At 46.5% G+C, this 24,239-nt stretch overlaps 1 protein-coding gene across 2 annotated transcripts in view; it reads left to right on the plus strand.

The window, feature by feature from the left end:
* Positions 1-6,999: 6,999 nt before the first annotated feature.
* CRMP1 (collapsin response mediator protein 1) overlaps positions 7,000-24,239 on the plus strand; it is a gene marked incomplete at both ends in the record, with an annotated part of 51,661 nt that continues 34,421 nt past the window's right edge. Inside the window, 2 exons of one of the 2 annotated variants that reach the window (XM_080627652.1) lie at positions 7,000-7,812; positions 23,983-24,071. In XM_080627652.1, the coding sequence (XP_080483778.1) occupies positions 7,441-7,812; positions 23,983-24,071 (461 nt within the window). Of the gene's footprint in view, positions 7,813-10,344; positions 10,384-23,982; positions 24,072-24,239 lie in introns of those variants that run through there. The other variant, XM_080627653.1, reaches the window with a different exon arrangement.

Here is a 24,239-nt window from a genome sequence, read left to right on the forward strand (position 1 = left end):
CCTCATAGCAGCCTTCCAGTATCTGAAGGGGGCCTACAAGGATGCTGGGGAGGGACTCTTCATCAGGGACTGTAGTGACAGGACAAGGGGTAACGGGTTCAAACTTAAACAGGGGAAGTTTAGATTGGATATAAGGAAGAAATTCTTTACTGTGAGGGTGGTGAGGCACTGGAATGGGTTGCCCAGGCAGGTTGTGAATGCTCCATCCTTGGCGGTGTTCAAGGTCAGGTTGGACAGAGTCTTGAGTGACATAGTTTAGTGTGAGGTGTCCCTGCCCATGGCAGGGGGTTTGGAACTAGATGGTCTTAAAGTCCTTTCCAACCCTAACTATTCTATGATTCTATGAACACTCTTCACTCTTTGTGGTTTGAAGCATATTAACCTCTTTTAAATTCTACCCACTCCTAATATGAAAATTGTCTCACTGATATTGGAAAAGTCTGTTTATTAATTGGTAAGCCAGTGGGTGCATTTCATGTGGCTGAGGATCAAGAATTAAAATCCCAACTTTATCTCAAATCATTGTAAGAAAGCAGTAAAATTTTAATGTGAGATTACTAGCTAAGAGAGAGAGCCTAGATATTATTTTCTAGTTGCCTTATTGTGAAAAGTATTGTCTAAAAGTTGTCTTAGCAGAAGTTTACTTGTTTAATGTGCTATCTATGATAAACGTGCCAGGGGATGCTTCACGTGTATTGTTGTTCCATGTTAAACTTTCTCAGAATGCAAATTTGGGCACTTTGTTCTTGTTGCTTTATATGCACAATATTGCTTTGACCAAATTCCTTCCAGTCAGAATTAAGATGCTGTTAAGTTCTGCATAAGTAAATACAATCTTCTTCTGTCACCCTAAATAGACAAAATGGACAGTGTCACATGGAAAATATGATTTCTTGACAATTTGCTTATTTATGTATACTCTCCTCTATAGAGCATTGCAGGATACGGAGAATATGGCTTACAGTATTCCCACAGTTCCTTATGCAACCTTTAAATCCTGAATTCTATTCTTCACACCACTATGAATGGCAGATGCTTGAAGTACAATGATTGACTCTGGCATGATAATCATGTTACGTTCAGAATAATACAATTGCTAGGAAGTGTTTCACATACACAGCAGAATTCCCAGCATAAACCTCCTGCTAAGGCATGGGAGAAGTTTGTCCTTGTGGCCTTTGTGTTTCATAAATCTACCTGTATTTGTCACTTGCAGATGAAGGATTTTAGGATTTGAATTTACTGTGGTTGTGGGGTGGAGGGAGGGACATGTGCATGCTCGGTTTTGCCAGTAATCCTTTGGAAATCCTTTAGTGCCTTAAGGAGGCAGAGTGGGAACAGACCTTAGGATTACAGAAACTTGTTCAAACCTCTTCTGTGCTTTAGCAGAATTCCTTTAAAACATATTGTGCCTTTGGCTCCAAACATATTTGCATTAGAAATCAGTAGCCATGGGATTATGGTCAGGAATTTTTGTCCCTGCACAAACGTTAGGAAAGAGAGTATACTGTTTCTTATGTAGGATGTGAATTAAAAACATAGCTAACTTCAGTTCTACCACTGGGATCCATGCATATGAGGAAAGCTGCAAGCTGTAGGTCAAGCTGAACAAAATTAAAAAGAGAAAGTTTAAATGTACTGAATGAAATGCTTGTACCACTGAAGTGACTGGCAAATTTCCACTGACTTCCCTGGGACCGAGATTTCATGCTTGCTGCAACTTGGCTTGAATGCTCAGGTCTGATAGATGCTTAGGCATCACTCTCTCTTTAATGTTGTCTAAGCACATAGGAGAGAAAAAGAGAGATTAGTAGTGGTGGAGACCTGCCTTGATTTGGAGTTGTTGGGATCTGCAGAGATTTATACCAATCTCTGTTCACTATTGTTCCTCTGTGTAACATAGGATCTTGCTATGGGAATATGAATATGCAAATGTAAATTCCAATGCGAGAGGTTACTGCGCAGTGTGCACTAACCGATGCCATTCTCCCATGCATTTCGCTACTCCCTGAATTGTGGTCTTTTTAAAAAAAAAGAGGGAAAATGTAGTTCAGAGTTGAAAACAATTCCTGTGGAAAAAATCCTGTATGAGGTAATTCCTGTACTCACTGATGGTCTTAAGCAGATCTTAGGAAATGTTGAATAAGTTTTTAACTCATGAGTTAATTCTATCATTTAGGAATTAAGAGCAAATTGTTAGTACAGCTAAAAAAAGGGGGGAAAATATTAAGGCCTGGAAATCAAAGCAGTGATGGTGGTCTTCCATTTTGCTCCCTGTGATGATAAATAAGTTTTAAAGAATATGTAAATAGTTAAAAGAAAGTCATCACATAGCTCGCAGTATGTAAGACAAAACCCAGCATGGAACAGATTTTTATAGCTTGTTTATATATTACATTTCTGTCTTTTGTTTGGAACTTGGAAAAAGAAACCAAGTAAATTAAATAAGGAGTAAAGACTTGCTGCATACATTTGTTTGACTGAAGCAAAGATATTTCTCACCGCCTAAGGTATTAATGAGTAATCTGGGCTGAATAACATACAGAGATCTTGCCTTTTGAGCTCTAGTGCTATGCAGCATTTAACTCTTCTGCACAGGCAACAATGAAATGGTAACCAGAAGTCATGAAAAGCAGTTGTTAGGGCCATAGATTGGGATCCATCTGAAGAGGTGTCAAAGAACTCACAAAAAGCCTTGGGGTTATGGTGTGATGTACCAGCTAGAATGGGGAGAGAGGGGTGTTCGTAAATAAATGCAAGAAGTTTAAACTCTGACCCGTGACCACTCTGTAACCAGGTGTCAAATTGGTCTCAGCTAAGTGAGAAGCTTCAGTTGTATGAGAGAGGCCACTCTTGTTTGAATCTGTTCCATTATCCATTATCTGCTGGATAACTTTTCAGCAAAGATTTACACTCTAAAATATCAACTGTACATATGTATTAATTTTCAGTGTAACTAGGGAGGATACAGAATTGTAATGAAGTCACAAAGTCTACTTGATGATTATCACAGATTTGTAACTCTCACTTAAATGATGCAAGATATGTTGACATTTTATCTTGTTAACAAGATGTATTTTTCTATGTTACTTAAATGTATAATTTGTATAATTTTGTATATTAAATGTATGCATATTTTAAATTAAAAACTTTATAACTTTAATTATCTTAACTCTTAAACGGTGGCAGAGCTTCTGAAATATAGCTGTAAATACAACTGTATCCATGGACAGCAAACCAGGAAGTCTCCATTTTGAGGAAGGGACCGTCTGTCTTCTAAAAGTGTAAGGAAACTGTTAAGTCTGAGCTCTTGTTTCTCTTGGTGGAGGAGCTGCCATTCAACTTTTGCTGATTTAGCAGAACTAATATGAATTAGCAGAATACGATGTACTGGATCGCTGCTGAGAAAGGGGGAAACCTGAGCCTTCCCCAGCTTGTAAGGCAGATGGGGAGAAAGTCGAAATCACCGATCCATGGAATGGGGTTTTGTGGGGGAAGGAGGACACTGCAGCCAGGGTTACAACAGACACGTAGAGCAGAGAGAGGGAGACTAACCCAGTGACTTAGTGACTCAAGTCATTCCTTTGAGAGAAAGAAAGAAAGAAAGAAAGGAAGGAAGGAAGGAAGGAAGGAAGGAAGGAAGGAAGGAAGGAAGGAAGGAAGGAAGGAAGGAAGGAAGGAAGGAAGGAAGGAAGGAAGGAAGGAAGGAAGGAAGGAAGGAAGGAAGGAAGGAAGGAAGGAAGGAAGGAAGGAAGGAAGGAAGGAAGGAAGGAAGGAAGGAAAGAGAAAGAAAGAAAGAAAGAAAGAAAGAAAGAAAGAAAGAAAGAAAGAAAGAAAGAAAGAAAGAAAGAAAGAAAGAAAGAAAGAAAGAAAGAAAGAGAAAGGAAGGAAGGAAGGAAGGAAGGAAGGAAGGAAGGAAGGAAGGAAGGAAGGAAGGAAGGAAGGAAGGAAGGAAGGAAGGAAGAAAGAAAGAAAGAAAGAAAGAAAGAAAGAAAGAAAGAAAGAAAGAAAGAAAGAAAGAAAGAAAGAAAGAAAGAAAGAAAACTTGTTTCTCTGTCACATTCACTACTTTTGAGGTGTTCATGCCTTTTTTTTGGTCTGATTATTCTGTTGTAAAATGCACAACAGCAAAAATAGGTGCAAAATGAACGTTGCATATTCTCTGAGCCCCTGCACCAGCGGAGTCCTATTCTAGCTCATGATGTTCTTGCTGATGCAAGAAGAGTTCCAGCTACAACTGGAGCCAAGCCAGTGAAAGCTTTCTTGTTAGACTTTTGTTCAAGGTTTTTGTTGTTTGAAGCAAGCATGTCTTTCGGTTTTCTGCTCTCTCTTATCTAGTCTATTTGGAATAAAGAGGAAGAGGGTGCACTTTTAATCAAGTTCTGTCCTCCTTCCATGAAGCTGTGTCAAGGCAGGATGAGATGCAGTGTCTGCAAGAGAATATACCAAAGCAATACATTTCTCCAAAGTTGCCTTAATGTTTTTAGGTAAACTCAACAGGTGACCAGGGTATCAGGCTGTAACTGGGTCTGCTTGTGCAACTAAAACCTGCAATTTTCTTTCTTAGTGAACAGAAGAACAGCATCTGTTGACTTAAAACACAGTTTTTAATACATTAAGGGCTACACTGTGAAAGAAATCCATTTAAAAGCAAAGAAAGATTCTGATATGATTTTATGTTTATTTCTAACTTGAAAGTTTAATGCTGTTTTCTAAAGCATTAATTTGACATATTCTCTAAGTCTCATGGTCTCCTTATGTGTTAGCATTAAGATGAATGTCCTGGCTTAATACTGAAAAAAATAGAATTATTCTTTGTTATTTTAAAAAACTGTGTGGATCTGGAAACCTGAACAGTGTTATCTAACTAGGTCCCTAGTGTAAACAGAGTCCATCTTTCTTAGCTTTATGGATGTTAAATAAAAGATGCTCTTCATTTATCAGATGCATGCGTTATGTACAACATACTGGCACCATCAGAAGATTTTTTTCTGAAGATTCAAATTAATCTCTTGATTGAAAAGAAATATCTCATAAAATGAATAATTTTCCCAATACTGATGAGGACAGGCAGGTCACACATCACACACCACAAACCACCTGCATATTTCACTGTCAGGGTTTGATGTGGAGGAACAATTGAGAAGGATTTTTTTTCCCCAGTATGATTAATAAATCTTAATGTTACTATCAGGAACAACAACAACAAAATCAATATTAGCTCACATGCAAGAGAAGAATTTAAGAAAACAACAAAGCAATGTCCTACAAGTTACACTTATTTTTTCACTCCCCATTGAAACCTCCATATGATATTAAGGTGTTAATGTAGTAGCAGGGTTTGTTAAGTGAACTATGGAATCCTGGACAATGTGTGTTCAGAAATGTAAGTCTTGATGCTGCAACTGCTAAAATCAGTGTGTTAGTTACCAATGACCAGGAAACTTTTGACTTACTTCCTAACTCCCCTCATGCAAACAACACAAAAAGTGCTGAATGTGTCACAGGGCATTCAGGGCAACAGGTACCACTGTTATGACAAATGCAGAAAAGAATGATATTTTCTTTTGATGTCCTTTGGCAATGCTCAGGTATGTTACATCACTGCTTTTTCATATGGTTTTGGTCCATGGGTAGTTGTTAATGAGAAAGATGGTTATCTGGACTTGCTTCTGATGAAGTCCCAGGGACCTCTGTTTTTAGCCTCCCACTTATCCTGATTCATTCGTAACTTGTGATTTTTCTCATGGTGGGCCACAGACAATAGTGCTCCGTGGTTGGGCTTGTATTCAAATGGCATAACCATGTAGTACATGAGCAGTAAACAGGTCTTGTGATTGATCTGTTGCTTCAAATTTGCTTAGTCATTTAATCAATCTCAGACCAGTTTGTTCCAATGAATTACTTCAGAGCAACAGAAAATGTCCCTTATGTAACTGCTGGTGTATTCAAAGCCTGGCAGAATTGTCTGAGATTGGCTGCGTGTATTGGAGAGGAGGGTCCAAGTCTTGTGGTTTCAGTGGATGATCTCTGCAGGATTAGAAAGCAGGTAGAGGTGTAAAGACGGACTTTCTGAAGTGGGCTGTGCAGAGTTGAGGGGAGCACATTCTCCACTCCTCCTGCTTTAAAAACACCCTTATTGATCCTTGATTTGGGGCACTGGCACCTCTCACAGCGAAAGGAAGCCTCTGCCCCAGGCTCCCTGCGTTGCCTTCCCTTCTCCGAGGCGAAACCCCGGCGAGAGCCGCCCGGGGTGCTGAAGGGACAGCTCCGCGGGGCCATGCCGCGGGGGTTCCGCGGGGGCGCGCCGGCTTCCGCGGAGGCCTCGGCGGACCAGGCGCTCCAGGCTGCGGGGGGAGACATCGAGGTCCGCGGAGCCGTCGCTCCCCGGCGCCTCATCCCCGGTGGCGGAGCCGGGGGCGCAGGCGATCACTTCCGTGTCAGGGCCGGCTGCTGTCGCCGTGCTGCTGCTGGATCGGGCGCCCTCCCAGCACCGCCGCGGCGGGGGGGCGGAGCGGTGGCGCCGCCACCCCCCCCCCCTCCCCGGCACCAGCTGCTGCGGCAGGGAGAGCGCTGCGCAGCCCCCCTGCCCCGGAGGCCTGTTCGTGCTTCTTCCCCCCTTCCCTTTCCATCGCTCACCCTGCGGCCAGCGACTGGCCCTGAGCAGCCCCCCGCCCGGGCAGCGCCGCAGACCCCTCCTGCTTGGGGAGGCGGGGGGAATGTCAGTGTGCAAAGTGGAAGAAACTCCCCCCCGGCTTGCGGGGGGGGGGGGGGGGGGTGTGTGTGCTGCGGAGATTTGGGGCTTTTATTTTTTCTCTATCTCGTTTTCCATTTTCCCATCCACCCCGAAGCCACGCAGCAGCAGGTGACAGGCGCCCGCCCTCCCGCCCGCCGGGAAGGACCCCCTTGGCACCGGCTGTGTGTGCATGTAGACGGCTCCCTCCGCCTCCTGCCTCCCGCCCCCCGTATCATCCTTTTTACCGGGGGAGCGTGTGCACTGCGGTCCTTGCTCTGGGAATTGCTGCTGCTCTTCCTATTCGTCGGGGCTTTCCAATCACCTGCCTCTGCCACCCTCTCCTCTCCGCTCTTTGTACTTTATTTTCACGTGCTCTTTACTAACACGGCTATTTTTAAAACCCGCTTGGATTTATTTCGTTCTCTCTCTTTCTCTCATCTTTTTTTTTCCCCCCTTTTTTTTTCCCCTCTTTTTTTTTTTTTTTTTTTTCCGGGGGGTGGGTGGGGGGAGGGAGGTTAACGTTTGCATCTCCCTAAGGGAAAGATCCCACCAGCCAACCCAGCTCCGCCACTGCTGCATCCATCCATTCATTTTTATGGTCAGCAGCAGCCTATCCCGGTAGTGGAAGGTGCAGAGAAGTGGGAGGCAGAGAGAGAGAGAGAGAGAAGGAGGGACGGAGGGAGGGAGAGATCCGGACAGCGAGAATGGCCGAGAGAAAGAGGAACTGGAATAAAGAAGATGACCTGCCCGTGTATCTAGCGAGGCCGGGTACGACAGCCCAGACACCGCGGCAGAAATACGGTGGGATGTTCGCTTCCGTGGAGGGGGCCTACGAGAACAAAACCATCGACTTCGACGCCTATAGCGTGGGGAAGAAGGGGTCCCGGACCCCGCGGAGCGGCAGCCGGCACGACATGCTGGACGGAGGAGACAACTACAGCGAGACCGCCAGCGACATCAGCGAGGTCTCCGGTTCAGTCATCAGCTCCCCGGGCGACCGGGAGGACAAGACCCCGGGCGTGGAGATCAAATACCCCATGGGGAAGGAGCTGCTGCAGGGCCAGGACAATGGGCAGGTGAGCAGGGACCGAGCCGCGGGGGACGAGGGCCCTCGTCTCTGCGAGCCGTGCCGAGCCGTGCTGTACCGTACCGAGCCCTGCCGTACTGAGCCATGCCGCAGAGCCCTGCTCTCCGGCGCAGGGGTACGGGGTCCGCCTTAGCGGAAGGTCGGGGAGGCGGGGACCCTCATCCCCGGCACGGTGATGCTACAGGAGAAGCCCGGCTGGCCCCTAGACTATCTCACTTGCCTGAGCTTAGCGGGGCGGTGGGGGGTGGGGGGATGACCTCAGAAATCGTTTTCCTTTGTAAGTGATGGCGATGAGTTTTCTTCGTTTCCCTCCCTGCCGTTAAAACGCTGCCCATGCCGGAGAGCCTGGAGGGCAGCCCGGGCCCCCTTGGTGCCTTCCCGGAACAAAGCAGCCTCCGCTGCACTTCTGGGCTCGCAGGGAAAACTCCGGCCTGTCCCAGGCACAAACCAGGCTCTGTCCCGGCCCCGGCTCCCCCCCGCGCTTTCATTGTCTCCCGCAGGGCGGGAGGAGCAGCCGAAACCTTGGCGCGGGGGCTCCCCACCTCTGGGGCTACAACCTGGTCTCCTATTGCAGACTTCAGGAAGAAGTGAGGCCGGTGGGGCTGGCCAGCCCCTGCCAGCTGTGCTTCTCCATCTTAGCCCTGCCGGTGGCAACCAGGCTGGAAGCAGACCCGGGGGGCTGGCTGTCTGGGGAACAAGGGCTGTCACTGATTTGTCCTTAGGAAGAAATGTGGCCTTACAGTCGTGGCCTCGCTTAGATGCACCTTTAGCACCCAGCCTGGAAGCTGTATGGCCTGCTCACGCTCTGTTTTGCCATAGGCTAAAAGGGGAGTTTGAACTCTTTTCTCTCCCTCCTCAATTTGAGCATTAATGGAGTGCTGGTCCTCTCTGGGCTGGCGGTTGGGTGCAGGGGCCACACAGCGTCCCATGCAGCCTGGTGAGTGCCCCACTGCGGTGGGACACTGGAGTGAGCGGGCAAGGCTTGATGGGACACTGTGCCTGTGACGATGCCACTTCACTGCAGCAACCTCAGGGTTGCCTTCAGAGGCTGCCAGCTGCAGTGCAGTCTTCCCTTTCCCAGCTCATCTGAACCCGTGTCTTTTCTATCAGGACCTTGGGCAGTGGGAGGGCATGGTGAACCCTGAAGTCCCATATCTGCTGGGAGATCCCTGATGCCTCCTCCCTTGTCTTCCCTGCTGCCTGGTTCAGTCTGGGACTCAGGGGTAGTGAGCCCATTGTACGCTACCTCTGGATCTCACTGTGATTCCTGAGTTGTCTGGCTCTGGATTGGACTGGGAAGAGGTGGGGGTGGAGGGGAGTGAGGAGGAGGTTTGGAGTAAAGTTGTCAAGATCTGGTCACTGGCTTAGGAAGGTGTGCTGTGAGCAGGAGCCACGTGCCTGACCCCTGCGCAGCGGTGGCTGCAGCTTTTTGCAACCTCTGGACAGTGATTTCAGAGATGTATCAGGGATGTGGCTGGGTGGGAAATACCTTCTATCTATGTGTGTGTCATAAGGGTGGGTGTGCTGCTTGTCGTGGAGGGATTAACCTGGGAGCAGCTTTGCAGTGCCTCTTACCCTTCCTGCAGTTGTTCATGGAGCTTCCACCATGGGTGGAGGGAGGCAGTCTGTGAGTCAGAAGAGACAGAAGGGTTTCAACTCCCCACTTTTACACTCCAGCTGCTGCTGGCACAGCATCCACCTGGGATCGCCAGGCTGCACTGGCCTATGCCATCACCCACAGCCTCCCTGAGCGCAGGGCAGGGCAGGGAGTGGCACTGGGACAGTGATAAGGAGAGCAGAGCAGGGCAGCGCTGTTGTGGTCAGAGCCATTGGTGTGGACAGAGCAGGCACTGCCATCTGGGGACAAAGCAGTGCAGTGCCATGGGGTCAGAGCAGGCACTGCCATGGGGACAGAACCGGGCGGTGCCATCAGGGTCAGAGGCACAGGGACAGAGCAGGCAGTGCCATTACCATGTGCTGCGCAGTAGGACCCACCGCCGAGGAGTACTCCTCCGGTCCCCACCCGCGGGACCCCGCCGGTGACCTGAGCGTGAGGCGGGGCGGTGGCGGAGCTGAGAGGGCGGTGTTTGCCAGCGCCGGTGCGGGAGGGAGGGAGGCTCCGGCTGGATTGATGGGCTGGGAAGGGGGGCTGAGGCGGTAGGGGTGGGGGACAGGAGGAAAGGAAGCGCTTCCTGGGTTGAGCTGAGCGAATCCTGCTCCGACCTGCAGCCGGGAGGGCGCTGCTGCCGCCGGGAGAGGCAGCGCTCGCCGACCCCCCCGGGAGCCGCGTCCCTGTTTCATTGCAGCCCGAAAAAAAGGTGCCGGGTTTGCCTGGCTCCCCTTGCTCTGGGCGAGGAAACTTTGCCTCCATTACCCAGCACTGCCGGGTCTCCCCCGCCCCGCCCCATCACCCCACCGGGCTCTCAATTATTATTCCTCTCATTGCCTCCGATATTTTCCCGTCGGGCTCGGCTCGCTCCTCGGGGTGTGTGGCGTGCGCCCACCGCTAGCGAGAGCCGACATGTCTTACCAGGGCAAGAAGAGCATCCCCCACATAACGGTAAGCGGGCCCGGAACGCAGCTGCCGCTGCCCTCGCTCCTTTGTTCGCGGGCAGGGAAGGGCGTGAGGCGGGAGCTCAGCGGCCGCGGCCGCGCAGTGCCCCGCGGGTGGCGGCGGGGAGCCGGGATGCGGGGCCGAGGCTCCACGGTGTGGACGGGTGCCGGCAACGGTGCCCTTTCCTCCTCCTGCTGGAGCTCCGGGATGGGAGTGATTTTATGTTTTATTTACATATATATGTATATATAGTTTTATTTTTCTATTTTATTTATCTTTTGCCTTTCCTCGCCCTCCGCACAGCCGGGGCTCAGCGCCGTGTGCTGAGAGCAGAGCCTGGGGTCGGGGCCGGGACGGGAGGCTGGGGGGAAGCCCGGCGGCGCTGGCGGGGCCAAGGGTGCCGTCCTTCCCCCGAGGAGCAGGGCCTGGGGAGGCTCGGCCGCTGGGCGAGGCAGAACAAAAGAGGGAGGGGACGAACCGCAGCACAACGTGCCCCCCGCCGCCCCCCGGCAGCCGGGGCGGGCTGGGGATGCGGAGAAATGGGGGGGGGGGGGAGTGACGGGAGGGGTGGGAGCGTGGAAAATCAAAGAGCGCCATGATGCAAGCACCAACACCTCTGCGCGCTATTAATACATCAGCCATGGTAGGGATCAGGAGTAAAAGAGTTAATCATAACCATCCTTTTCCTAGCTGTGCCTGCCTCCTGCTAGATGCTTTTATCCCCGAGCAGTACTACAATAGAGTGTGCTTTCTGTGCCAGGAGGAGAGGATGTGGGTCCTTTGAGTCAGTATGATGTTTCCCCTAGATACACGGATCCACAGGGGCTGGATAAAGGTCAGGCAGAGCTGGAGGGGAGCGGGGCTTCAGGAAAACCTCTCCTAGAGTTTGGTCACCCAGAGGTTTTCCCCAACACTGGTGCTGGTCTCCAGGCTGGTACCTACTGTCCTGTTGGGGGTGAGGGGGTCACTGCTGCTGTGGAGGCAGAGATGAGTGAGGAAGCAGAGTGAACTCCGGGAGGCTTGGGTTGACGGAGCTTGCCCAGCAAAGCTGGCACTGTCAGGTGCTAGGCACAGGGCAAGTTTCAGTAGCTGGAGTGAGGTGATGGGTGGGTGTGGCAGCTTCCGGAGCAAACCTGATGGTTAAAGGCATTATTTGAGCCAGTGGTACAAGGCTTGTACCTTGTTAATCCTCAAGGAAACCTTGAGGTTTCCTCATTATTAAAATCCCAATCCATTAGCCAGCATACTTGGTCAGGAGGAAAACTCCTTCCACAAGCAGTTTTATGATACCAAAGTGCTGCATTTATGCAGTTTTCCGCTATCAACAGGCAGCAGTGTGCGGTGATGAGGCTGAGCCTGGGTGTTGCAGTGGTTCTTTGGGCGATGTCTCCTCTCGCCTTCATCCTCAGTGCATCAAGTGACTCAGGGTACCCCTGGATGGGGACAGGCCCTCACTGCCCTCTGGGTGTCAGGTGCTTTGTGCGCAACTCGACCTTCATTTGGAGCTGGTGTGTAACAGGTTCCCACCCATAGCTAGTTGTTTGTTCTCCAATTTGGAGTGAAAGAAGAAACTGGAAGAATTACAAGTGTTTAATTGGAATCAACAGTTCATTTTAATTTCTTCACTTCTCACAATTTTCCTTCTCTGTGCTGGTGAGAGGGTTGCTGGGAAAAAGAAAGCCCAAACCTCAGCCTGTTCTCTTTGAAAAGGGATGTGTAGAAGCCTCGATAAATGAATATTCATTAACGCTAGTGTTGAGTTTTGTGACCAAATGAAAGGCATAAATTAACATTAGTGAAGTTGGCAGGCATCAGGTCTTGGCTGCCTTTTATATTTTAATGTTTTACACTTCTGGCCCTTCTTTCCACCTAGCAAAAGCAAATCAGACAGTTTGTGCTATACCTTGTACACACTGCCCATCCCACAAGAGCCCACCAGGTCTCTCTGCGTGTATCTTCTGAAGCTCTGTTCCAGTATAATAAATTGGATGTTGCATCCTGTCACTAAGGAAATATATTGGAGCTTCAAGCCTTCTGGGTTCTAAGGAAATGTGATAGCTCTGTAAAGTTATGCAACAACAGCAGTGATGATATCATATACAAATGTCATTTGTTACTGTGTTTAACATACACACTCCTGCTATTTTGAGCTACACCAGCTCCTGGATTCATTGAAATAGTGAGAAACTCATTTTGTCAGTGTCCTGTGTGTGATTACTTTGCTGTGGATTTTCCCATCCCAAGCCTGTGTTCCTCACATGGGGCCAAAAGCTATCCTGAGCACACAAGGAGAATAGCACCCAGCATCTTGCCACAGCATCCAGCCCCAGGCACTACCTGGAGTCAGTGCCTGGCCAGAACTGCCCTCCAGGGTCAGGTCTGCAGCATCAGGAACTTCACAAAGGAAGAGGCAGAGGCTGGTTTCAGCTCTTATCAGTGTGGGAGCTGATAACACTTTTGGGAAGACAGCCCTGTGGTGTCCTTTCGGAGTTAACTCCCCATGGTGCACATAGGGATAACTGCATCCTTGTGCTTTGTCTGACCATGCCTTGCCTCCTGGCTCCTTCATACTATTAGCAGTGCCTAACTGATACCCTCTTCACCCTTTTCCGCTGAAGCAGCTTTATTCCTCCCTTCCCTTCTCCCCTTTCTCCTCGAAGTATCTCGGACAGTAGAGACACTGTTGCAGACAGGCCCCCTGAAAATTCGTGTTTCTTGCATGATTTATTCTGTTTGTGACTTTCCTGCCACCCTTTGCAGCATCCTATGCATCCTAAGCAGCATTCAGGCTTGCTGTTGTTAGCTGAGCACTAACACTGGTCCAGTGTAAGGTGCCATTCAGCTGTGAGTCAGACTGGGGAAACTGAACTCCTTTTGCTGTAACTACTGCAGGAAAGACCTCTGAAGCACCAGACCAGTCTTTGCGTGATGTAAAATAGAGATGCACTGAACCAGGAAGTGTAAGCACTTCAGTCATGTCCTCTGCACTGTGCTGAACTTCTTGGGGATTCTTACTCCCCTGGTTCAGGATGGACCAGGGTTTGCATAATGTAAGGATGGCCAAGAATGCATCTGCAGGAGCACATTTCTCTGCCTGTGTAGTACAGTCAGCCACTACCATCCATTGCTGAGGTGTCTTTCTGCATGAGATGGCAATCTTTCATGCTTCAATTGTGTAGGCTGCTCTCACACAGACCAGATTTTCCAGGTGCATCCCCCACCCATTGCTTTTAACATGGTTATTCCACTCGTGTGCAATATGTTACAGGGAATCAATGGAGATGATGACACTGAAATATCTGTTGCAAATTCTTTTGGCTTCTGTGTTTTGGTAGGGCTTGGCACTTTTCAAGCAAGGCCTGCATGCAGATGAACTCAAAATTGCAGTATATACAGAGCACAGTTTAAAAAAGGCATGTGGTGTGTGAAATGTCTGGTACAAGATTTGTTTGTTCCAGTAGCGATTGCAACCATTAAAACATGATCAGTGGGAGCTCAGTGAAGAGGAGGTGTGAAGACAACTCTACTGAGCAAAAGGAGAGTAGCTAGTCACCAAAGCAAATGCAGAGAGGAACATGGAAGAGGCAAATGGTGTCCAAATCTCTTAGAAAATGGAATAATATTCCTGGGAATGGTCCAAGGGTTGGCGTCTGAATGGGGGAAGGAGCTGCTGGTCCTGAGCTGGCAGACTGTAAGGCATGGGGAGACAGAGCTTAAGAATGTGGTGTTACAGAGGAAGGATCTCACTATTGAGTTTAGCAAGTAAAGAGAAGATCTGGCATGAGATGAGCAAAAGAAGCAGATGCAGAGAAATAAAGAGAGGCTGAAGAAATTCAGAGGAGTGGGCACAGAGAATAATTTTAGTTGTAGCCTTTTGAATTGATTGATGTGAAGAGAGCTGAGAAATAAATAGGCTTTAGTTGAATACAGCAGAATACTTAGAGAAAAAATGCATTTGTCTGGACTTCTGTGCGAGACACTGGTCTTAAGCTAACTATTGAGGGTCAAGACAGAAACTTTCTCTTTGCCCTGGGCAAATGGGGTAATGTGAGGTGTTCTGGTATGAAACAATGGCAGTGCAAGAACTGCCAGCTAGTTCGCTTTGGACACCAGGGGGACATGTCCTACAGATGCAAGAACAGGAAACCAAAGTCCTCATCTAGGTTTGGATCTGTTACATATCTCCCCTCACCATGCTTTTCTTCTGCACACCTTTAACAATGTGAAGCTATGCACAGATTGGTGTGTGACTTGTCAGAAGTTTTTGAACAGTGTACTGAGTGCTGGGCATGGGAACAATGTCCCACATTGTTATTCTGCAGCTGGCACAAGATTTGCACTGGTTTGGACAGCACTTTTTGCCCTGCTTTAAAACACGAAGGCCTGGGGGCTTCTGCATCGCTTTTCTTACTCTTGAGTATTTGCTTAATACTCAGGGTGACATCTTCCCATCTGTAGCTGTGTAATAGGCTTGCCCTCCATCAGTTTATGTGTTTGTCAATGAACATTTGTGAATTCACATTGCATAGTGGACTGGACTTGAACCTGGTAGCTTCTGCATCCCATTTCTTACTCTTTGAGTATTTGCTTAATACTCAAAGTTACATTTTCCCATCTGTAGTTGTGTAATAGGCTTGCCCCCCCCGCAGTTTACTTGTTTGTCAATGAACATTTGTGAGTTCATGTTGCATAGTGGACTGGACTTGAACCTGGCAGCTCCAGATGTGCTTTAGCTGCTTCAGTAGAAATTGCTGGACTTCCAACCATCATTTCTGTGATTCTGTGGTAAGTCTTTCCCTTTCCTTTTTCTACAGAGAAAAAGTGGTCACTTCAATCTGGTGTCTAAAATTACATTGAGAACAGGGCCTTCTGGGGACATTTCTATGGAGACTGGAACCTTTGGCAGAGGGCCAGAAAGAAGGGTTTGGGGCAGTGATATCTTTAACTGCCACAGCCAGTTCACCAGTCAGTGCCCTCAGCAGCAAGACATGAGGGTGTTCAGTGCCAGAGCTGGTTCCACAATGCAGAGCTGAGCTGCATTTTGCTGGAAGCTGGGCGGGTTTGGATAGGGGACGGTGGCTGTCTGGGAAGACAACTGATGCAGTGAGGTGGTTGTCTGAATCTCCTTCTTAAAAGTGCTGAGGGCAACCACTGCCAATGAGCCACTTTCCTGGCAAGATGTCAGGGTCTGTTTTCTGCTTTGCTGCCATTTCTCTTTTAAGCAGGTTTATATATGTGGTAAAAGGGAAAAGCTTCGTTTTCGTTTGCAGAATCCAGGAGACCTGCTGGCTTGTGAAGCACTTGGGCACTGTAAGAGTTAGTTGGGATAAATTTTCTGCTGCTTTTGTACTTACAAGAGAGGTGGAACAGAAGTAGCAGCAAAATAATTTGCGGGTTTCTAATCTTGCTACTTGTAAAGATGATGGCATCATCCCTGGGACAGAGATACTCTGGGACTACTTTTGCTTGTTGCTTGATGCAGTTGTCACAAGACAAAAGCAGCACTCTGTAGTGCATGTCCTGACGAGCTTTAAGGCATCAGCCCTTGCCCACCTTGCATGTGACTCGCTGAAAGAGTACACCTTGATCAGAGCTAAGAGACTGTGGAAGAGTCACTCATGAGCCAGTCTTGATACCATGTGAGGTGAAGCAGCAAGCATCACAACTTGATATGACTTGCGGGAGAAGTAGGTAAGTGAGGCAATACGAGTGCATCTGTACCTACCACATGTATTTGATCATGAAGTACCATTGCTAACATCATATTAAAGGACATTTTCTACCATTCTGTTTCCCTTGCATCCCTCTCTTCTGCCAGAGAAGGGGTTCCATATGGTATTAGCTGGATTTTGACTGTGCCTGTTGCCGAGGCTGATGTGTCCCAGTAACCTGATGTGGGTTTCTGACTAGAACTTAAACACATCTTCAGTTCACTGGCACACAGCAGCAGCCATGCTGTCAATTGCTGCTATTTTTTCTCAAGTTTAACCTCTCCAATGAATGTCTTGCTGGGATTTTGAGATCAGCTCTAATTGATGTAACCTGTGTGTAACCCAAGAGATAGCTATAACAACACAATGCAATGGGATCATCCTTCCAGCCCATACTTAGGTGAAACCCCTGCTGATGCCAATGAGTGTTGTCATCAATAAGATGTTTGTTGTGCTTCCCTTCTAAAAGCAAAGCAAAGATGACATTTACGGTGAGGAAATCCCCATGGAGTTAGTAGCTGTACGGGTAGCCCTTTTAGACTGTGTGATTAAGGAATGAAATTGCTAGCTGAATAGAAAGTCAGGTCTCCAAAGGGGAAACAAAAGAAGATCAGATCTTTTAAATGAATAAAGATGAATGAATACATTGGCTACAGACCAAGGCACAATATTACTGCAATCAACATAATCCTTCCTAAATGAATTGCCATATACTGGAGTGTATTTGTTAAGAAAAGGACCATAAAAGCAGGATTCTCCATTAGTGGCATATCGGAAATGATGCCTCAAGGATTGAGTGTTTCCCCTAGCTGATTGAGGGATCACCCTAGCTAAAAGTTACTTCATATGGAGGGTAACCCAGAGATGAAATTCAAAAGGAAGGATAGTGCTGATTAAATGCTGATCTTTTATAAGCAGACAGTACTTCATGAAATCCCATTTTCAGCTCTTTGATCTTTATGAAAGGATTTTAAGCAAGCATTCCTCTTGGGAAGGATGTGTTTCTTCTTTTGCCATTATGTTTAAAAATGTTTCTTATTTGTAAGTACTTTGCCAAAAGCAAGGTAATTTGACTGTACTGTATCATAACTGGTTCTGAATCCAACCAGCTCTGACAAGAGACAACCAAATATATATATAAAATAAATTAAATCTCTTATATATTGTGGGAAATAACTGCAGTAAGGAATGCACGGAAGCACAGAGGAGCTCCAAGTGTCTCCCTCCATTGTTTGCCAGTGGGACTTTTGCCTCTGAGAAACTGCTTGCTTGCAAATAGTCTACTTGTGAAGATTTAGATAATCAAGGAGAGCACAAATATCAGCCTGTGTCTTTTGAACCTTCCATCTAAATTGGGGATGCTGTGTCTTTTCCAGCTCTCAGTGGACATCTTAAAGCCTTAGCAACAAAGGATCCTGCCTCTCAAAAAAGTAAAGATGAATATTTTAGCTACAAGTGTGATAATGTAGTCTTACTGCCTTCTTATGTCTGTTGCATTTAATCTGATGTCTTTTAAACCAGAGAACTGAAAATATAGGTGGATTTGGAATTTAAACTGTTTTCAAATGGCTATTTTGCATAGAATCCTTAGTGATATTCAGAGCCATTGACAAATCTGGATTTTAAAGAATGCAGCCATTGTTGCTCTGGAGATGTAAGGACAATGGTATATTCTAGTAAGCCCTTAGAATTATGCAAAGGATGAAATCACTGCTGAGTGTTTCCTCCTCCTTTAGGCCTGGAAAATCTGGGACTAAGAGTGTTGCAAAGACTTTTTCAGTTGGCGACAGCTGCAATGCAGCACTTGTAAAAGCCCAAATCTAAGAACGAAGCAGCACTTAGACCCAGATGCTGGTTATGTTATTTTAACTTAATTGCAGATAAATTGTAAAACAAACTGTTAACAGTTAAAAAGATATGATTTACCTGATTTGGAGATGAAGATGTAATAGGTAGACATTGCATTTGTGGAAGAAAAGTAAGAATGTAATAGCATGTACTGGAATTGCAATCTGGACAGTTGTTGCTATTTGATGAAAACCCTGCTATTGGAATCTCTTTGAATGTTTTTGTATGGTTAGAATACATAATGGCATAATTCTTCCTTTTGTGTTTGTTTTTTTTTTTCGCTAAACTCCCATTTTGTATGATAGAGGTGTGGTTTTCTCTGAAAGGTGCCTGCAAGTGCGGTACCGTGGGTATAGATACTGTAGAGAAGCGTGTGGTTTGTATAACTTGTGCTGCGTTGTATTTTGGCATGCCGCACCAATTTGAGATAATACTTTCCTGGTAAATCTTATGTCAGAAGATGGCAGTTTTATTTCTTCTGCTACTGTGGTTTTTAGTAGTTCCAGAAGCAGATTGAGAACTGCATGTATAAAAAATGTATTTGAATTTTGTAGTGTTTTTAGGTATCTCTAGCTGTGAGTGGAGTAGGTGAATGAAAAAAGTCAAGTTTTAAATTTCTTTGCAATTGTTCCTACTCTAACATTTGGATCATATTTTCAAATAACCCAGAGCAGAGTGAATTGCTGTCCAAGGGAACTTGACTTTACTTGTCATTGTGCAGAGTCCGCTGCAGAACTGGGGACCACAGCAGGCATAAGGCTTGTTATCCGGCAGGTTGATGCAGACACTGTTTGTCTCTGCTGGCCTCTTACCACTGGGAGTGTATGAAAATGTGGACATGCCTCAAAAAAGCTGAGCCAAGCTCATTTAAAAAAACCAGCAAAACAGGCAATTTGAACAAATTGTCCCATTCACCAGCTTACAGATGTTTCGTGTTGCTTGTACTGCAATGCAAACAATAGTTGTAAGGGAGCAAAGCCACCGCCTCATGTCTGAGCAGCCGGCCCCTCCTCCTGCAGCAGACGATGCTGAGTTTGTGGCATCTCCTCCTGCTGCCATGACAATTGCTGTCATGTCACAGACTAAGCTCTGTGGCTTTGCTGCCAGATTAAGCAGGAGAAGCTAGAGTGTGATTAGCAAAAGATCACCAGGAAAGCAGTGTGGAGGGTTTGAAGGTGGAGAGCTGTGGATAATAGGAATAGCTGTATCATACTCAGCAGCAAGCTGAGCCGGGAGGTGCCACAGAGCTGATAAAATGGAGCTGCAGGGAGACAGAAGATAAGCATCAGTGCTGTACTGATTCTGTGTCACAGCCAGGCACAAAACCTGGAAGCAAACACATTGCATCAATGCGGTCGCATCATTGCAGCAGTGATGGGTGGAGGAGAATCACCTCATCTCCCACTCCCTGCAGTGAATGCTGAGCAGTGGTACGGATCTACAGTGCCTTTCTGCACCTCCTACATCAATGAGAGCAGTTTTGTCTTTTTTTTCCCCTTGAATCTTGGCACTTAATGAATTGCTCAATTTATATGTTCAATATAATACCCCCTCTCTGTTTTGCCATGTTCCTGCTGTCTGTCCTTGGCAGGCTGGAGGGAAGAGTTGGGCTGGCAGCTTCTTGTGCCAGGCAATGCACTGAAAACTTGGTATGGAGCCCTTAAGGCTCAGCAGGCAGGGCACCTGTGCCTGAGACATCTGTTAGCTGGGTAGCAAGGTGGCAGCCACCCTATAAAGGCTTACACTGTTGTCACCTCCTGAATAATGAGCACATTGTTTGCATTGTGAGAGCAAACGAAGGTCACCCCAAGTGGCTGAGGGTACAGCTGAGAGCTAGGCAAAGAAAGCGTCTTGCCTGGAGAGGTTTACAGCCAGGAAGGGGAAATATAGGCCAGTGCTGTGTGATTAATTCATGAGCTTCAGGCCACTTCTCCCTCCATCCCCTCTACTTTCCCCAGGGTGCTACAGAGCGTGGCTGTCCCTCAGTCTAGAACACTGTCCAGGTAGAAGAGGACTTTGTTGCCTAGTTTTCCTGGACAATTGGCCTTTGATAAGAAAACTGCAAGCAACCTGCCTGACATCAGGTCCCTTAAATAACAAATGGCCTGTGACCATGTACAGCTGGGCTGCATGCGTGGGGAGGCTAACCTACTTCACAGACCCTGTGTGTGTCCATGTTTCTGTCCTGGATTTCACTGCAGCAAGTACCAGTGACCTAAATCAGTGCAGCAGCACCCAGGCATCCGTGGGTGTTAGTGGTGCAGGGTGATGGCCACTCTCCCTTTGCCTTCAGGCCAGGGCTGTGCCTATCCTTGAAGCTTATGCTAAGGCTGTGGCAGGGAATGAATACTCACATGCTGAACAAGGGTTTGTGTGAAAGTTTATTTCATGAAGAATATAGCAAATATCTTGTGAACCTTAACCCATGGCTCCCTGCTCAGTTGTGTTTGTGCAGTTCTTCCAGTGTGTTCATGGAAATGCCTCTGTGTGCTTAGGTGCACACAGGTGTGTGTTACAGTGCTTTGGCTAAGGACAGGCCACTCCTGGTCCAGGGCAGGGTGACTGTGTGCTTGGGCACGGCATGCTGCTGGGGTGCCTGCATGGCTCTGGAACCCCACGAGGGTTGCATGTGCCCATCAGCATCAGCTGTGTAAAGGCGCTGTGCTTTGTGCTCCTGGCTCGCAGTGATCTGTAATGCATCCTACAGACACACTGGCAGCTTGAGCTGACTGGGACAAGTTCCAACAAAACCCTTTTACTTCTGAATTTGCTGATTTGCTGAGATGGAAATGTATGTCAGAGATGTTTCCATATCTATCAGGTGCTGGTGAAAGCTGGGCAAGGCTCCATGTCACCCTCCCTAATGGCTTGGCAGGCTACCTGGGGAGAACCAAAACTGTGGTTTTTTGGTCAGCTTGTCTCCCATGGCTCCCCATTGCTGGCTGGAGGCAACCTTAGCCACAGGCCAGTTCAAGTGCAGAACATGCTCCCTTTTGCAACAGTTTTGGATGGGAAGGTGTCAAGAATTAGGTCATTTAAAGTATCCATAAAGTGCAGTTTCTTTCTTCGCCAGAATTTCTAGACACTCTGAAATTTTGAAGAAGACAAGACTTTAGCTAAGCATTCATTAGTACTTTGTGAAGTGTAACTGTGTCTTCATTTAATGGGTGACTCATATAATAGAGTGCTTTCTTGAAACTGTATTTGTATCCTTTTTAGTTTCAGATTATACTACCACTCGTTTTGCCACTTACATATGTACAAGTATATAAAAAAATATAAAATCCTTATGTCTGCAGTTATTTTTCTGGGGTTGTACTACTGCTTTATTTATTCTCTATGTCTTATTTTCCCAGCCTGTTACTTTTGCTTCTATTTCATGCATCTTCCGCTGTTTTAAAAGAAATAAAATGTAAAGCATCTTGATGAGCATGCAGATTTTTTGACTCATTAGCAGTGACAGATGCAACGTTCTGGTAATGTTCCCTGCTCATATCAATAGGCACTTGCCTATTTAATGTTAATGTTTAGGAAGGCGAATGAACAAGCTCAGAAAGAGCTCACAAGATGGTGGTCTCTGAGGTCAGCTGTGTAGTAAATCAGCATGCTGAGGAGATGCAGCTGCCAGCATCTGGCAGAATAACTTATTACTATCGAGGCTGCTGATTCACAAGTCCTGCAATTATAAGTCGTAGTAGAGAGGCTGGGGAGAAAACAGGGAGACTGCTCTGGCAAATTCCAGATTGATGGACTGGATGCAAGATGGACTTTCATTCTTCTCCATCCTTTAATGAGAGAGTACCAACACCTGAGGCAGGTCATGGGGACATATTTCATTGTGGTTCTGTGATTCTGCAAGGTCATCTCCCTGCTGCAGCACATGGAGAAAAGCCTTACACCTTCTGTGTGCATACTCTTTTGTCAAGCACTATATTTAAGATGTCTTTTACCCCTTCTTTCTACCCTTAAATATCTGTTCCTTCCTTTTTGCCTTTCTGGAATGATAGAGGCTTTGAACCTGCAAGTCTTTTCAAGAACAAGCTAAAAAGTAAATATGCGACATGGAACTGAGAAGTTACATTGGCGAAAGGTTGTTGTAACACCCCTAGCTCTGCCTTAGCACTTTTTAACCAGTACAGTTTTAGAAGGTCTGTATCGTTGTCCTGGTTTTGTAGGTGAAGAAACATACCAACTTGTTTAATTGTTCTCTAAACTGGGAACTTGTGACGTACGTGTGAATCATCCTACGATTAAATCAGGAATTGAGCCTGGAGTGAGGAGTATAAACATGGACACAATGGAGATTCTGAGTTATTGTGTGGTGAACCAAGGAAATAATTTACAATAAATGTTTTTTATATATATCTGAATGGGAAAAGAAAGATCTGGCTGCTTTAGGGTTTTCCAGCATTCAGAGTCACTTGGCAAAAATCTGTCCAAAAGTGTTATATACTTCTCGCAGTTAAACCCTACTTGGCAACTGCCCCACTTGCTCACTCACCCCAGTGGGGTGGGGGAAGAGATTTGGCAGGGTGAAAGTGAGAAAACTTGTGGGTTGAGATAAAGTTTAACAATTGAAATATTACCATAGTGATAATAATGATGATAATAGTGTAATTAATAGACAAATAACAAAGAGAGAAATAAAACCCAAGAAAGGCAAGTGATGCAACTGAAAACAATTGCTCACCACCAAACAACTGATACCCAGCCAGTCACCCAGCAGCAGCTCCCTCCGACCGGCCCCTTAATTTTATATGCTGAGCATGACACCATATGGTACAGGATATCCCTTGAGTCAGTTGGGATCAGCTGTCCCGGTTGTGTCCCCTCCCAACTCCTTGTGCACCCTCAGTCTGCTCACTGGTGGGGTGGTGTGAGGAGCAGAAAAGGCCTTGGCTCTGTGTAAGCACTGCTCAGCAATAATTAAAATAATCCCTGAATTATCAACACTGTTTCCAGAACAAATCCAAACCAGCCCGTACTAGCTACTATGAAGAAAATAAGCTGTATCCCAGCCAAAAGTAGCCCAGTAGTAAACTTACAGACTTTCCGTGTCTCTGGGTAGGTGGTAGGGTGCTGGCATTTCCAGTATGACTTCTTCAATGAAAGAATTCAAATAGTGGTTCTCAGGAATAAATATGTGGTGGTAACATTTGCTTTCTATAAAATGTAGATTTTGGAAGCAGTGTAACCACTTGAGTAGAGACCAATGAAAACATGTGGTTTTGTGAACAGTGGCCCAGCGGTCTTGATATTTGAACAGTTCTTCATGGGAAAAAGTTTGTTTTCTGGCACTTCAGAGGCAGCAGCTCTCTCTGCTCTTTGAATGATATTTCAGGTAACTTTTGAGGCTGCATTCCTGTCCTCCTGACCTGCAGAATCACAATCAGACAATTCATTCTTCGTGCCCACTGCAAGCTAGATTCTGTGCTGTTGGTCTGTAGCACAATACAGGAGACACAACCTGTGGGCCATGCCTCTTGGCTACCCCGGTGGAGTGGCCAAGTTGAACCTGCTGAGCTGATGTTGCTTAAAAGAGCTTCCCTGGGCAGAAATTTCTGCCGTGCAGGCAGGGCTCAGCATCCTCTCCAAACCTTGTTCCTTTCCACTTCAAGCTCAGTTATCTCTTTCAGGGGTACTGAGAGTCCCAGGTGAGCTCAGCATGGCCATTGCAGTGTCGAGCAGTTTATTCTGGGGGCTTCTATTTGCTTTTTGGACTTTATATAATCAGGTGTCAGTAAAAAGGGGATGTAGAGAGATTTCAAGTCTTTCCATGTGCAGCGAGTTCTGCTTTGAGGAAAAAGACTGGGATGATCATGGGGCCTCATGTTCCAAAAGCCAGAAATAAACACTCAGCGAAACTAAGGTTTTCCTTTCCACTGTCCATGTAGCCACCTGAATCTATGACACAGACCTTTATATAGGGTAAATGCTCTGATAATAATGGCTTTCTGTATAATATAGACCTATTTGATATCACCAATGCATTATTATGTTTATTTATTTCGACAAACCCATTTTTCTTCTTTTTTTTTCCTCCCAGAGTGACCGACTACTCATTAAAGGTGGAAGAATTATCAATGATGACCACTCCTTCTATGCAGACTTATACCTTGAAGATGGACTTATAAAGTTGGTTTTTTAAAATGCTGAACCTTTTTTGCATGCCTGTTAGTATAGACTGCTGTGATTTCTTGATGGTGCTGACCTGAAATCTTGCAGCCAGCATCTGGCTTACCTCTAAATGTGGGGCCATAATAGAGGAGTGTTTAATTATTAAATTCTGCCGTTTTATCTTCG

The sequence above is a fragment of the Psittacula echo genome (genome assembly GCF_963264785.1).
Source record: "Psittacula echo genome assembly, chromosome: 1".
Classification (NCBI taxonomy): Eukaryota; Metazoa; Chordata; class Aves; order Psittaciformes; family Psittacidae; genus Psittacula; species Psittacula echo.